This window comes from Capsella rubella, unplaced genomic scaffold, assembly GCF_000375325.1.
Source record: "Capsella rubella cultivar Monte Gargano unplaced genomic scaffold, Caprub1_0 scaffold_2, whole genome shotgun sequence".
Classification (NCBI taxonomy): Eukaryota; Viridiplantae; Streptophyta; class Magnoliopsida; order Brassicales; family Brassicaceae; genus Capsella; species Capsella rubella.
The window spans coordinates 8485591-8501314 of NW_006238922.1; the positions used below are offsets into that span (position 1 = coordinate 8485591).

The 15724-nt window shown below is 33.0% G+C and overlaps 3 protein-coding genes across 3 annotated transcripts; 2 read left to right on the forward strand and 1 right to left on the reverse strand.

Moving 5' to 3' along the window:
• The first annotated feature begins 7280 nt into the window (after positions 1-7280).
• Positions 7281-8893, forward strand: LOC17895594 (F-box protein At1g67340). The gene is made up of 3 exons (XM_023787415.1): positions 7281-7603; positions 7693-7855; positions 7937-8893. Exons 1-3 carry the CDS (start codon positions 7374-7376, stop codon positions 8678-8680), a joined length of 1137 nt encoding a protein of 378 aa, XP_023643183.1. The 5' UTR covers positions 7281-7373; the 3' UTR covers positions 8681-8893.
• A 3828-nt stretch (positions 8894-12721) lies between these two features.
• LOC17896587 lies at positions 12722-14352 on the forward strand. The gene is made up of 3 exons (XM_006300506.2): positions 12722-12829; positions 13268-13577; positions 14135-14352. The coding sequence occupies exon 2, from the start codon at positions 13274-13276 to the stop codon at positions 13565-13567; it is 294 nt and encodes a 97-aa protein (XP_006300568.2). The 5' UTR covers positions 12722-12829; positions 13268-13273; the 3' UTR covers positions 13568-13577; positions 14135-14352.
• A 60-nt stretch (positions 14353-14412) lies between these two features.
• Positions 14413-15661, reverse strand: LOC17895780 (REF/SRPP-like protein At1g67360). Its single transcript, XM_006300481.2, has 3 exons — positions 15539-15661; positions 15203-15442; positions 14413-15092 (listed from the first exon to the last, which is right to left on the reverse strand). The coding sequence occupies exons 2-3, from the start codon at positions 15440-15442 to the stop codon at positions 14598-14600; spliced, it is 735 nt and encodes a 244-aa protein (XP_006300543.1). The 5' UTR covers positions 15539-15661; the 3' UTR covers positions 14413-14597.
• Between the last annotated feature and the right edge of the window lie 63 nt (positions 15662-15724).

Here is a 15724-nt window from a genome sequence, read left to right on the forward strand (position 1 = left end):
GGCAGTCCCATAGCACACGTCACTGCAGTTACGAGGCGAGCTTTGAGTGGACTCCGCATGCGTCAAGCAACAACATATCTCTCTCTTTTACTAATTATCACGGTCTTACCCATCTCTACTATATAGTATACGTCTTACGTCTTATTTTTAATTTCCATTTTTTGCTACTCCAAAGGTTTATTTACTTTTTTAAAATGCCATTTAAAGTTATTACTATTTTTGACAAACCAAATACTTAACTAACATTTTAATGTCCCCTCCTAAATTTGTCTTGTTGCCAATAACAAAAATAACTCATGCTAGCTATTTAATTAAATCTAGGCCTGGGCGTTCGGATATCGGATCGGGTTCGGTTCGGATTTTTCGGTTTTCGGATTTTTTGGATGTTGATTCTAACATCCATTCGGATATTTATAAAATTCGGTTCGGTTTCGGTTTGGATATTTCGGATTTCGGTTCGGTTTGGATATAATTGTGATAATTAAATTTTAACCAAAATTTATTGGATTCGGTTTTATTCGGATATTTTTAAATCCAATCATACTCAAATAATCCATACTATCCAAGTATATATAAAAAATAGAAATGAGGCAAATGACAAGTTCAAAGAACCAACTAACATAATATCATACCAATATATAAAAGTGAAGCATAAAACTGTGTCGATACACAAAAGCTTAAAATAAACCAAACTAAACCATAAATTCCTAATGAAAAAGTAGCAAAATTCAGTGTCATCCTAAATCAATTAAAAATAATTTTTAATTCGATATGCGGCAAACGTATATATCCTAAAGATATTAAAGTATATATTATAAGTTCGGTTATATATGGATATCTATTGGATATCGGTTCGGATCGGGTTTAATCCGATATCCAAAAATAATGAAAGCTAACAACCGATCGGTTATTTTTCCAATATCGGTTCGGTTTTAATCCAATATTTTCGGTTCGGTTCGGTTCGGATTTTCGGATTCGGATTTTATGCCAAGGCCTAATTAAATCCATCATTTTACGCCAAGGTACGAGATCGAGATTGACGACGTTCTAAGTTAATTGAAATGCACATTTTCGCGAAGGTAACTTTGAAATAAATAAAAAAGATTTATGGTTTACAGACAATCGTGTGAGGTTGCTTTACTTGTTTTCTTCCCAAAAGTTGTTATAAGATTTTTGATTTTTTAAATTAATTTTCGAAGAATCTGTTGGTTATAACTCTTACGTACTCTATACCTTTTGCATGCATGGCCGATATCTCTGAAAAAGGTGGGAAAATATTTAAATTAGGGTTTGTTTCTAAACAACAACAACACTCCATCATTTTTCTCATACGGTATAAATACGGTCAGAAAGCAAACATTGCTTAATGCTATACGTAACAAATACATGTGGTTATACAAAAGACACGTACTTGCCTTGTACGTATTTTCAACACACGTGTGCGCCTATGTTATACTCTTCTCCTCTACGAAACACTAAAACTCTTTTTTTGTTTTTTTTTTTTTCATTTTATTGCTTGCAAAGCGTTATATATGGCTGGAGGTTAGGACTTAGGACTCTAGTTTAATTTGCATTGTTATGGGTAGATTAGCACTCATGTTTTTGAAGTCTAAAAACTAAGTCCATCGCGATCTAGGTTACGAGCTAATTGGGTCAAACTTTTTTCTAAGTAATTGTATTCTTTTAGCTAATTGATGTACCATATAAAATCTTTACTCTAGTGCCTCCTCGAAAACTTTACAAAAAAAAAAAAATCCTTGGCTAGAGTCCACTTAAATAAGATTTCACATGTGTAGACTGATTCACTAAAATCCACAAATAAACTCATAATTAGAAGCAGAATTAAGATTTCACATGTTGTAGACTGATTCACTAAAATCCACAAATAAACTCATTATTGCCAATTTCCCTTCCATGATTGATGTGTTTCTAACAAGTGACAACATACTTATCGTCCACGTATGAAAATCAATATCCCCTTAACGGCGTAATGTTCCATGTGTTCACTAACACATTCTCATGTTTCTTCAGTCAACGAGAGAGAATAAAATCTATATAAAATCGAATTGTTATCTTCATATCACAAAACTTGATACAAAAAAAATAAAAGGATCTAAAGATTCGAGTTTGAGGTGTAACAAGGACGTGTAATGAAGGAGGCGACGTGGCAAAAGGAGGAGAGAGACGTGCACCACTGGAAGGGAACAAGCAAGATCTGTCTTCAAACTTCCCAGCAAGAAGTGGTTCCCACTACACACCTCTCTCTCTCTCTCTCTCTCTCTCTCTCTCTCTCTCTCTCTCTCTCTCTCTTTAACTGATTCGTTTCGTTTCGTTCAGTAGAGTGAACGGATGGTATTCTCTATCGAGGTCCCCCACCTCCTTATCTCTCATTTGCCATTTTCGTATATTTTGGCAATATTATTGTTTAAACTTTCAAAGGAAGAGTATTAAGAATATGATGGTTATGAATTTAAGTGATGAAAAGCACGAGGTTTTTGTTTTTTCTATCTACGTCGATCGGTCCGTGTTTGACTCTTTCTCGAAGAAAATCAATTCCGATAGACTAGTAATATATAGAGTTGTAAGAAAAAAAAAAAGAAAAATTTAAGTGATGTGAGGTTTGGTTATTTTAATTCTCAGTCCACTTAAGAGAATTGTATGTCTTCTATATATGATTTGGTTAGGAGAAAAAATGAAGCAATTTTGTGGATATTTTCTCTTGTTCATCAATTTTTATGAAATTTAATAAATCACAAAAAATGAGCTATAGAAAAGATATAAGAAAGCAATCCATTTTGGATCTTTATCAACCAATCTTTAAAACTCATAGAGGCGTAGCTACTGTGGGAGTAAGAAATAAAAACACACCCTTATTCAAAAAAAAAAAAAGAAATAAAAACACACGTCTAAATAAGACAAAGAATTTTTCTTTTTTTTTTTATGTTAACAAGAAAACTGTAAAAATAAAAATAGTATCGATGATAATAAATAATATTATGCGTAATCACTGTATGTACTATTTGATTACTAAATATCTTGCAGTAAAAACAAAATATTTTTAGTAATCGGTCGACTTGATTATGAGTTATATAATTATATATATATACTTTATTTTGTATTAATTATGAACCAAAATGAAAATTCACAAATTTAAATATTTTAATGCTTATTAAATTTATTTTTTTACAAATTTATTAAAACACATGAACAAATTTTAGATTTTTTAAAAAACGGAGTTAATATATATTATGAGTACGAATAAAAATAATAACTATTGAGTTAGCTTGAAAGTTGTTGGAATCACGTGGTGACCTCACCAACAATCAAAGCAACATAGCCGTGAGAGTTGAGGTGGCAGCGGCGAAGCAAAGGCACGTTATATCGGCGGCAAGATTGTGAAACGGCGGAGCACGAGACGACGACGCCTTCGCAATTCTCATTTTTGCCACTTGTTTTATCTTTTTTTTTTCTTTTTCTTTGGATACTATTTACATTTACGTCCACTGACTAATCTAGCAGTATCAAAGTAGATCAGTCAAATCTTACTGTATGGTGAAAGATGTCAGATCAAACGTAGCCCCCCTAGTAAATTCTAAAATTAGCATCATGATTAAGGCCTATAACTAGATTACAAAGCCATGCAGTTTTTAGCATTTTTAGCACCCCGTGTAAAAGCAATAAAAATAAAATAAAAAGGTTAGGTTGCGTGTGGAATTTGAAAAAAACATGTATAACCACTAATTTAAGTATCTCTCTATTTTTATGGTGACTAGATTAACATTCTTAGTTTTTTTATGCATATATTTTTATCTTAGTACTATAATATTTGATGTTGTAGTTTGAGTGTAACTCGAAAAGTGTTAATTCATACTTCTTTTGTTTTATAGTAAGTCATAATTTTAGGTAAACAAAAGAGTTTCAGATGTTTTATATTTTTTATATAAAGATTAACTAATTATTTTTAGTTTATATATATATTTGTATTTTGTATTTTTTACTGGTTTAATTACAAATATTTAAACCAAAGAAATATCTTATTAATATTTGTTTTTAGGTTTTACTAGTATTAATGTATTATACAAAATGATGTGGAGATAATATAAGTTTCTATGTTTCTTAAAATAACTATAAGTCAAGGGAAATTTTGATATATTTCCCACTTAAAAATAAATGACACTATGTTTTTCATGAATTTTGAATGAAATTTTGTGAATGAAATTTTGTTTTTCCTATTTCTTAAACCAAGAATTAACCAGCAAGTTACATGAAATATTCGTTAAATTAAAAAAAAAAGGATACAATTTTACTGGAAAACATTATTTTCAAATATACGATATTAATCATAACCTCATTATTATACGGATATACACATACATGCATACACATGTACTCTACAAATATGAAGGATAAATGATTAGTAAAAACTAAAGTAATAGTATATAAGAATATTGCCAAAAACATGACATTTACAATTTCACATATATTTATAAAAAATTTTAGGGTTTCTTTCCATTTCATGTTCTTTGTTACATGATAAGATCATGTAGTGATTAAAGGTGAAAACCAAAGACAAAATAGCATTAAAATACGAATTTCCCGTTACTTTTAAGAGAAGTAACTAACAACTAAAGCATTTAGATATGTGTAGACGATTCAAATTATATCTTTGTAACAACGAAGTCTCAAAGGTCAACTGATACGTAAATATTTTTCTATATTATTACTAGAGACGTATCCTGTTTGTGCACAAACTAATGTCAAATCACGTCGGCTTCAAATTATAATTACCATTCTCTCATAACCATTCTTTCTCTCGTCGGTTCTATTCTCGAACTCGTCCTTGTAACTTTTTTTTTTATCCTTCAACTGTATACTTTTCCCGTTGATCACGGACCGAGGAAAAAAACATAAACTGACCCACGAGTGACAAATCCTATGCAAAACACTTCATATTACATTACGAGGACATTGTTATATATCCCCATTGTTATATGAGATTGGTGACAAGATGATGTTTGTTTTTTTATTTTATTTTATCATCCTTACCGTATTGGCTTTGTTATTATTCTTACGACTTACGAGATTGTGACAAGATGAAAAAATGGGATTTTGTGAGAGAGAAGAGAGGTGAGGAGAGGAGACAAGAGTGACCCACAAGTACAAAGAGGCATATAAGATGACTGGTCCTTGTGGGTCGTGGAGATTCACGTCAATCAGCTTAACCAGGTCTTCAAGCTAACTCACGCCGACGAATCGTTTTGGCTTCTTGATGAGAACCATTGTTTATTTTATTTTATTTTAATTACATTCTTGTTGATAATCACTAAGTTTATAATATTAGTATGTCTTAATTACGTATGTTATTAGTTAATTACCTTGTCAAATTACACGTCTTATCAACTTTCCGACTTTTTCTTTTATATAAGTCATATATTAAATTGTTAGTCGGTTTAGAACTTTAGATTTGATGTTCTTCGAGATTTTGTATATTTGACAATAAAGATTCAAAATTCTTATGTTTACTGTTAAGCAATTCACATGATAAAGTAAAGGTGACATTAAAAACGCACTAAAAGCATTATACAAAGAGGTATATAACGAAAAAAAATAGAGGTGATGGGAAAAATAAATAAATAGAGAGAGAGGCGTGGGATGACTTTTTCCAATAAAGCAAAGACAAGTTAATAGGAAAGTGGTTCGATGGTTTTTGCTTATTTGGGAAAGGGTTTGTAAATTTTTACTCAAGACTTCAAAATATAACTTGTTCCATGGCATAGCAATGAATGAGATTGAACTACACTAAACCTAAACGGGTGAGTTGTTGTTAGACTTAAAATTTGTTAGATGGGCAATGAATGAGATTGAATTATTGACCTAAACTAATTGGCAATATAGTGATTTACTACTATCAAATAAATGAATAATACATACTCCTACAGTTTATTCCTTAGTTTTCCAATTTTTTATTTTATGAAGTCAGTGTGTTATTGTGTGATTTATTGTTGTCAAACAATGAAAACTATTTATTTACATGTTTAAATAAATATTAATACACTGTTTTTTCCGTTAACATTCTCAAATTATTCTTTATGTTTTAACACATTTAGCCGTTTATATTTGTTTGCGTCGACTGATGTTTACATGCAATTTTGGTCGTCGATTTTTGTTTTAAGATATATCTTTCACCTTAATATTATGTTTTATGACCAATTTATCCCATGATTAAGAGAGTAAATCATATCTTATGCGATTTACATTGGTCTAGTACCTAAATTGCTATAAATTTGTAAGAAATATGATTTTGACCAATGCTAATTATCCAAATTGTCTTAAATGTCTTACTGCAAAAAAAATATTCCAAAAAAAAAATTGGTCAATACTAATAAAACAGCTATATATCTTTTACCTTAAATATTATGTTTTATTGACTAATTTATCCCAAAACTAAGAAAGTAAAACATATATTTATTCTACATATATATTACATACGTTGGTCTAGTACCTAAAGTTACTATAAATTAGAAGAAAAATATGATTTTTTTGACCAATGGTAATTATCCAAAATATCTTGACTGAGTTCAATAACATTTTCCAATTATTCAAAGTTTCCAAAAAAATTATTCTTCAGTTTCGGAGGCAGTTTCGAGTAAAAAGAACAAAAAGATGCAAAATTTACTTTTTTCTTTGACTCAAATACAAAACTTTAATTTGTTTTGTTCCTTTACAAAAAAAATAAATATATATAGCAATATGCCAAAGTAATAAATTGTAACGTCGGAATTAATAGTAAAATAGAAAAGAGATAAAAAAAAGAAGTAACCGTTGTTACAAAAAATATAGTAATTGGCTGATTCTTTACGTTTGACCTCTCTCTCTCCTCTTCCTATACATCAGTTTCTTCCTCAGTTTGTTACATTACATACATCTCTTACTCGCACCTTCCCTCACGTGCTTTACACGCGCGATTAACCATTTTCTCCGGTAAAAAAACAAATATAAAAATAACCCCGGAGGTTAGTTTCAACTTTCAAAACAAATTTTTGTAACCGTCTCCGATTTATAAATTTATTATATAACCTTCACACAAACAAAACAAAACAAAATTAATTAACTTTATTTACGTAAAAGCGAGCATTGGGGTCAACGACGTTTTGACCGGCAAATAAGACAAAAGTACAAGGGTATACTCGTAATTTCAGCTTGGCATACGTATGTACTCTTTGAGAGAGAGAGAGAGATACAACTCAACCACTTTGTATATTTATAAGCCCAAAAGAGATAAATAAAAAGAGAGAAAGAGATAAGAGAGTCTGTGTAATCCTCTCAATAGACAACACAAAAGATACAAAGAAGAAGAAGAAGAGATTTTTATTATGGTACCCGTTAGAAAATCTACAAAGAGAGTTTTCTCCGGCGACTTTACTCCGTCGAGAAAACGCCGACGATGTCTTCCTCTATCTGTTTCTCCGGCGCCGGAAAGTGTTGTTGTTGTTGGTGGTGCCGATTTGCTAGATTCGATCCCTGATGATCTTGTTGTTTCTATCCTTTGTAAACTTGGTTCTACTTCACGATGTCCTGCTGATTTCATCAACGTTTTGATGACGTAAGCTTTCCCGGTTTGTGTTTTATTTTTCGCCGGTTTGGTTTTTTTTTTCGTTACAGAGTTCTGATTTTTGTGTTTTTGGATAACAGATGTAAGAGATTAAACGGATTAGCTATGAACCCTCTTGTGTTGTCGAGGTTGTCTCCTAAAGCTATTGCTGTTAAAGCTCATAATTGGTCGGAATATTCTCACCGGTTTTTGAAACGGTGTGTCGACGCCGGAAGTCTCGAAGCTTCTTACACTCTAGGAATGGTTAGTTTCCTTAAAACTTAGTATTATTGAAAATAATTTGTTAAAGTTTTGATTTTGATATTTATTTCCATTTTCGTGTAGATTCGTTTTTATTGTTTACAAAACAGAGGAAACGGCGCGTCGTTGATGGCAAAAGCCGCGATTAGTTCTCACGCGCCGGCGTTGTATTCGTTAGCCGTGATTCAGTTCAACGGGAGCGGTGGTTCAAAGAACGATAAAGATCTTAGAGCCGGTGTGGCTTTATGTGCGCGTGCGGCTTTTCTTGGTCACGTCGATGCGTTACGTGAGCTTGGTCACTGTCTTCAAGATGGTTATGGTGTTCCTCAAAACGTGTCGGAAGGTCGTAGGTTTCTCGTTCAAGCCAACGCACGTGAACTCGCCGCTGTTTTGTCTTCCGGGATGCAAGCTAGGTCAACGTGGCTAACTCTGTCGCAGCCACCTCCTGTTCCTAGCCATGGACAAGGATGTCCTCTGCTTAGCGATTTCGGGTGTAATGTACCGGCACCGGAAACGCATCCGGCGAATAAGTTTTTGGCTGAGTGGTTCGCCGTACGCGGCGGAGAGAATCCCGGAGATGGGTTGAGGTTGTGTTCACACGCTGGGTGTGGACGGCCGGAGACGAGGAAGCATGAGTTTAGGAGGTGTTCGGTTTGTGGCGTTGTGAATTATTGCTCACGCGCTTGTCAAGCGTTAGATTGGAAACTCCGGCATAAGATGGACTGTGCTCCGGTTGAACGGTGGATAGATGAAGGTGAAGGTGGTGAAGGTAACGTTCAGATTGACGGAAATGGTAACGGTGATAATGGTTTGCTTCCAATGAGTTAACGGCAATGTAACGGCTGCTTTGAATAGTTAAAAAAAAAACTCGACGAGAGATGAGGTAAAAAACCGGAAGCTAGTTTCGTTTTTTTGTCTTTTTTTTGCTATTAGTGGAAAAGATTAGGATAAAAAACAAAATTACTGTCGAGTAGAGTAATTTTTGTAATTCCAATCGATTGTAAAGAGGAATTATATAAATGAACGGCTTTTCTTTTAATTGCATTTCATGTCAAAAAAATGTTAATTTTAGTTTTACTTTTCATGCTTAAAATCTTAATTTTACTTTCTTATGTTAAAAGTCTTAATATTGGTTATTCTTTTCATGTTAAAATCTTAATTTTAGTTATACTTTTTATGTTGAAATTTTTTAGTTTTGGTTATTCTTTTCATGTTAAAATCTTAATATTAGTTATACTTTTCATGTTCTTTTTTTTAAAAAAAATCTTAGTTATACTTTTGATGTTAAAAGTCTTTAATTTTAGTCATGTTAAAAATCTTGCCCAAAAAGAAAAAGAAAAAAATGTCATGTTAAAAATCTTAATGTAGTTTTACTTTTTTATTTCGTATTATCTTTGTGAAAGGATCTAATGCCGTAAGGAGCTTATTTCTACTTTATTCTTCATCCTCACATTTGGATTTTGTTAAATTTAAGTAGTGGATGGTGAGGTTTTGACCCATTATATGTTTTGAGTGTTTTGAGCTTTTTTTCTTGCTTTGCATTAGGTTCCCTTGGTGGTTTGCATATTGTCCCTACACCAATATTTGAATTCAATCATCTTGCTTCGTAATAAAACTCATTTTTCATTGTCTCCTTATAAACATCTATGATTGCTCTTGACTGTTTTGCGAAGAATGGACTTTTTTTTTCTAGGATTAAGTCACTTGGGTTTGATGTCGAGAACTAAGTCATTATATTGACATCCATTACTCCAACACTATCATATGATCGAGGTTGCTATGTTCCGGCAACATGTTAAATTAGACTTCTGCATTAATATACTCACATTGTTTTCGATCTTACAGTCTCACACTTGACATAAGATCGCATAGAGCTTCCAGCCTCCCCATGTATGTGTCGCTTTCTAGGAGGCATATAATTGTGTATAAGTTAATTTTCGGATGTTCTAGGTTTGGAGGCTGTATAGGTTAATTAGGTGGTTTGCACTAAGTATTCTCCTTTTTTTCTTTCGATTTGTTCTTGTTATTCAATCTAAAGGTCAAGAAGATTAAACACAAACAAGAATGTTAGTAAGAATTTCGAGGTCAGTAGAAAGTAGTTATTCAAATTAAACTAGGAAGAAGTTTTCTGATTTGGAGAATATCTAAATATGGAAAGTTCTCTAAACAATAACTTCTTAAAATTTTTGAAAGGAGTTGACCAAAACACAAAAATCGAAAATCAATAACAAATTTAGATGCTAAAAATTTTGCGGTAGAAGTAAAAGAGAAAGCGGATTAGCTAAAACTTGAACTGAACGAGCTCTAAATTAAGATAATATATAAAAATATACTTGTTAAGCTAACGATATTCGTAATTTTTGTTAAAATACGATGTTTATATTATTCGCAAAGTTATAAATATACTCTTTCTATCTAGACTATAACTAAGTGCTTAAAACTCCATTAATATGGTTTGGCAATTTGGCTTATAAATTTGAGGGGTTACTATTACTACTCATTAGCAAATATTTTGACCATACCTAATTCAAAGGGTTTGTTACATACTAAATCAGCACGACAATGATTTTATATAGACATATGAACGTGTCTTGATAATTCAGATTTAGCTTTCAAGGTAAAGTTTGTATCTTAAGAATAAATATTGTCGATACTCATACCAGCAGCAGGCAACAGTTTTAATCATAATTAATAAGTAAAAGTGCTTATATTATACTAAAACTTTTTTTTTTTTTTTGGGGTTTAAAATACTAAAACTTTTTTAAGATTAATGGGTGACAAAAGCATCATGGGGTGGTGTGTGCGATCTATTTTTAACTTTTCTTTTTCTTCATGTAATTCGTGTTTTGTGTTTTCCTTTTTCGTAATTTTCAATTTGGTAAACCGGGAAAACCTCACTGCAAATCACAAAATGGGATTAACAGAAAGCTTAATTTCTGAATTCTTTATAAAATAAATAGATGATCGTTGGACCCTCTTTTGATACGTTATTGTTTTTCCACAAACCACGATATTAGCTGACAAACACAAATTTTTTTCTATTTCATGGGTCCATCATCATTGGTTTACAATTTGCTTTCAAAACCATTATTGCATATATACTTTTACCACTAAATAAGGGAACCAAGAAAACATATTTTGTTAATTATTGATAAAGTTTCGTAATACATAATTAATTTATAGAGTTTGTAATCCAGACGAAATTTTTTAGACTGCTAACAAGTAACAACCAAATGAACAGAAACATCATACACATTGTTTATGACATGTGTTCAAAACATGTTATTGTCAGAAAACATGATTAGGATGATAAGGAAAAGCAAATTAGGGAGGAACATAGAGGAGTGTATTAGTGGGAGAGAATGAGGAATTTTGAGGGGGAGTGGGATTTTAAAGAAAAAAGAAGAAAAAATCTTTAGACCCACCAGCAAAGCATTTTTAATCAAATAGTCTATGAGAAATAAAATAAAGTGTAAAATTCTAAAAAATAATTAGAAAATAAAAAGGAATAAAAGTAACAAAACAAGTATCAAATATTTTGGTTAGTGTGGATTAACAATATAACATAACAAATGGAACAAAAAAAAAAAGCGAAAACAGTATATAATATAAATTATATGGTGATTTTAAAAGTATATATATCGTTTATAGTTTTTCTTTGACTAAAACATTTTCCAAAATTTGGCCTAACTATTTAACCTCCTATGCTATGTAGTTTAGCTCAAGGTAATCTAATATCACAAGGCTCATTAATTTTCCTAAAACCTATGTTTTTACATGAAGAAGTATGTACATGAATATGTTTTATACCAAGTTACCAACAAGGTTGCATTGATTTAATTTTGAAAACAAATCATGAATAAATGTACTTACTGATTCTGCCGATGCCTAAAAAATAAAATTTTCAGTCGGTAGAAGAAGATATTGGATCTTTCTGTTCATTTACCTTCTTTTTGGGGTCAGAAAATAATAAATGTGTTGTTATCAACTTAAATTGAAACTTTGAACGAATAAAGAGAGAGTGGTGGGGGACTGGGGTGGTACAAGCTAAGAGGCCCAGCCCATTTATTGCTAGTGGTTAGAATTGCCAGCTTTTTTTTTCTAGTCCAAATAATGAAACATATACATATATATAGAGAAAATAAATTAAATGTGTTGTAACCTTTTTAGGTAGAAATCAAATTAAATGATATGAATTCTATGGGATCTGAACGAATTATTGCATTTTCCGACAGAGATTGAATCGCTCTCCAGCAACAGGACCATGATCAGGATCAGACATGCATGGGGGTGGGGCTTGCGACAACTGCAATGCATACACATATAAAAAGCATTTATATTCTTGATAACAGTTTTTACTTTGTTTACTACTACTACTAGTGAAGTATCTTGTTTAGGAGAATGTCTTTGACTCTTTATACATATAACATACTGTAATGTATATTGAATGAAACTTTTAACGGATTCACTGATCCGCAAACAATGTTTTATGTTTAACCACTCATCCGATCCGATCAACTATTTTAGTTTTCTAATTCAAAAGAGTGTTCTGACGATTAACAAATATTAAGTTAAGAAAATTGTTTAAACAGTAAATTATTTTAAATGATTTTGGAGTGAAAGTGTAAAACGATAAATCAATATGAAAGATAATAATTAACTGAGTGTGACGACTAGAAGAAGGTTTATATGCGTTTTAGGTTTGATCAAGACATTGTGTAAGAAAAAAAAAAAAGACATTGTGTAAGCCTGTAAGGAGAGACATAAACCGCGTGGCGTTTTCGGAATACGAAAACGTCTTGTTTGCCTCATTTTAAGTATCAAACAACACGCAGTTTTTGTTTCTATCAGATTTCTGTTTTCTTCTTCTTCATTCATTCACTCGCTTTGCGCTGCGTTTGTATCAAAACTTTCTCTCTGACCGTTTCGAAAGCAAAAGCTTCAGCGATCTTCATCGTTTTGTTATCGTATCTTAAGGTACGTTCCATTTTCATTTTACAAAAATTGTTTTGGATCAATCTTTAAGTGTATCGTCTTTGGTTCGTGACGATCCTCGTCTCAGGATGAATGAATTAAAAGATTGATTTCGCCCTAATTGTTGTAATGTACGGCTCCTAGAACCTTAAGCTAGATCTAGATTCGAACATAACTTTACTGTGATGTTTAGGTCAGAGAACCTAATTTGTGAAGGTCAAGTGCGTTGATTTGATAAGAAAAAACCCTAATTTCTGGGTGAAGTTGATTGTGAGTACTGAGTAGTATGACTTTGAATAGCATTGAGTAGAGAAACGAGATGGGTTTTGTCAATTTAGGTCAGGTAGTTCAATTTATGGATTCAATGCTTTGATTTGACAAATAAAAAACCAATTTTGGGGTGAAATCGATTGTGAGTAGTGTGTTTTTGTGATTTTGCAGTTGGATATGGGTTTCATAATGGAATTTGCGGAGGATCTGGTCCTAAGGTTGATGGAGAATCCAGAGGAAAGAGACAGGAAAGCAAGGGAACACATATATGAGATGCACGAGAGGTGTAAGAAGATTAAGGAAATGTGGGCATTGCCTATTCGTCCTTATGGATTCTGGACATTTGAGCGTCACAATGCTCAACTTCGTTGGGATCCTCAGATCAGTCAGGTCGCTGGCCGAAGGGATCCTTATGATGATCTCCTTCAGGACAACTACACTCCTCCCAAGTCTTCTTCATCTTCAGACTGATGAGACAATGGTTAGTGCCCTTATATCTAGCATTTGAAGATGGATGTTCTCTACTATATAATCGATAGCTGCTTTTGTCTCAGTTGGTAGAGGAATTTGCATTGGTCGATGTATTATTTAATCTTTGAGGGTCTCTAAGCTATATTGATATGGTGCTGTAAATATCTTCTTATCTACAGTTTTGTCTCTGTCAATAAAGGAATTTGTGTTGTTTGATATATGATTTTAACTTTTAGGTTGGTAGAAATGGTGTGAACTTATTAGTGATTGCACTCGCTTTCAAACTGAGGGTCTAAGCTGTATTGACAATGTGGTGGTAAACATTATCTGTTATGTATCGAATCTTTGCTTAACTTGCATAGTTGCCGGGACGAAGTATATTTTATTCATCTAATGAGATTGCACGCCTCTTCTACTTAAAATATGTGCTTCAGTGCTTGGAATCTGCAGTCTTTTCTTGCTTTTTTTTGACAGTCTCAGCTTCACTGATGTATTTAAGCACAATTAGCATAGCTGCTGCGAGAAGTTGAAACTCGATTTTGATCTGTCTGTTTTTTTCTGTTGCAGGAAGATGCATTATGCTTTCTGAATGGATGGATGCATATGTTTGTTTTCAAGCTATTTTCCCCAGAATTGTACCCCCTCTGTTGAATTGTACCCCCTCTGTTTCAATTTGTTCGTCAAGTGTATGGGAGCTTGGTACAAACTCAATAATAGCTCAAGACTCGTTTACGAATGAGAGAGAAATACTCATTGGCTTTTAGTAAAGTTGTTTTGATTCTTCATCATTGATATGAAAATTAATTTCCTTGAATATTATATGACGTTTTGTTGCAAAAAACATCTTCTGGTTAAATGATTAAAACACACACCACTTTAACACCACCAGGAACAGAGACGCTTGACCAAGTTTTGTGATTGAACAAAAAAAGATAAAAAGGAAAAGGAGAGGTCCTAAGATCATTTACATACGTAACCAAACCCAAGAAACCACAGGCAACAACCAATTCACGATTACAATGATTCAATCCTAGTCCGAATCAGAGGATGATTTATATCCATCAGTAGTGGCTGCAGTTTCTTCTTTCTTTCCATCAGTAGTCGCAGCTGTATCTCCTCCTTTCTTCTGCTTAGCATCTTCTTTCTCATAAGCCTTGACAATATCATCAACAGGGACCAATGGAAGATAACCAACCAAAGAGTAACCCATCTGAGACATATCAGTCACCAAATCGTTGTACCTACCGAAAAATTTAGCAGCCACTGGTAAAGCTTTCTCTCCCACTGCATGAATAGGTTTGTAGTGGTTGAGTTTAGCCCAGACTTTAACCGAGTTGTTCACAACGAAACACTTGTACTCAGTCGCAGCATAGCTAAACGCAGCTTTGGGACCACCGGTTCGAGCCTCTTTCACAAAGCTCTGAGCTTTCTCTGTTGCTTTGTAGATCAATACATGTGCTTGAGTCACCACTTGCTTAGCCATCGGAGGAGCATGCTTATCAAACTTGTAAGATGCTTCACCAACCTATAGAAAAAAGTAAATAAAGGTTACAACTTTAGCCACAAAACTTAAAACAACTAAGCACGATCTGGGTTTCTACGATTGAAACAAATTAGGTCATCAGATCGGGTTACCTTGTGATCTAGAAAGAGGAGGAGAGAATCTGGAACATCTTTGAATTTGTGGTAAACAGGGGTGACGACGGTGGTGACAGCTCCTTCAACCTTTTCCACGGCGGATTTGAGAGAACCAGAGTTTTGTTTGGCGTAGTCGTAGAGATTTGAGACAGAAGCCAGAAGCTGGATCGCTGCAACTCTGACGAATCCAAGATGCTTTAGCCCTAGATTCTTGCTATTCTTCTTCTCTGTTTCCATCTATATAACCAAAGAAGAAGAAGATGATGAGATCAATCTTGAATTGTAAATCTGACTGAGAAAAGAAAGAACAAAAGTGATAAAATAAATCTTTACCTTTAGTTTTGTTTTAGGAGTTCTTCGGATTTTGCGTTTCTGTGAGAAAAATATCGTCGGTCACTGTTCTCTCTATGACGTTGTGAAACAGCAAAGTATCTTCACATCACGTTGAGGAGTAGTGAGAGGAGGTTAAAAAAGACGAGAGGTATTGGACTTGTCCATGTGATCCAACGGTTGAGAATA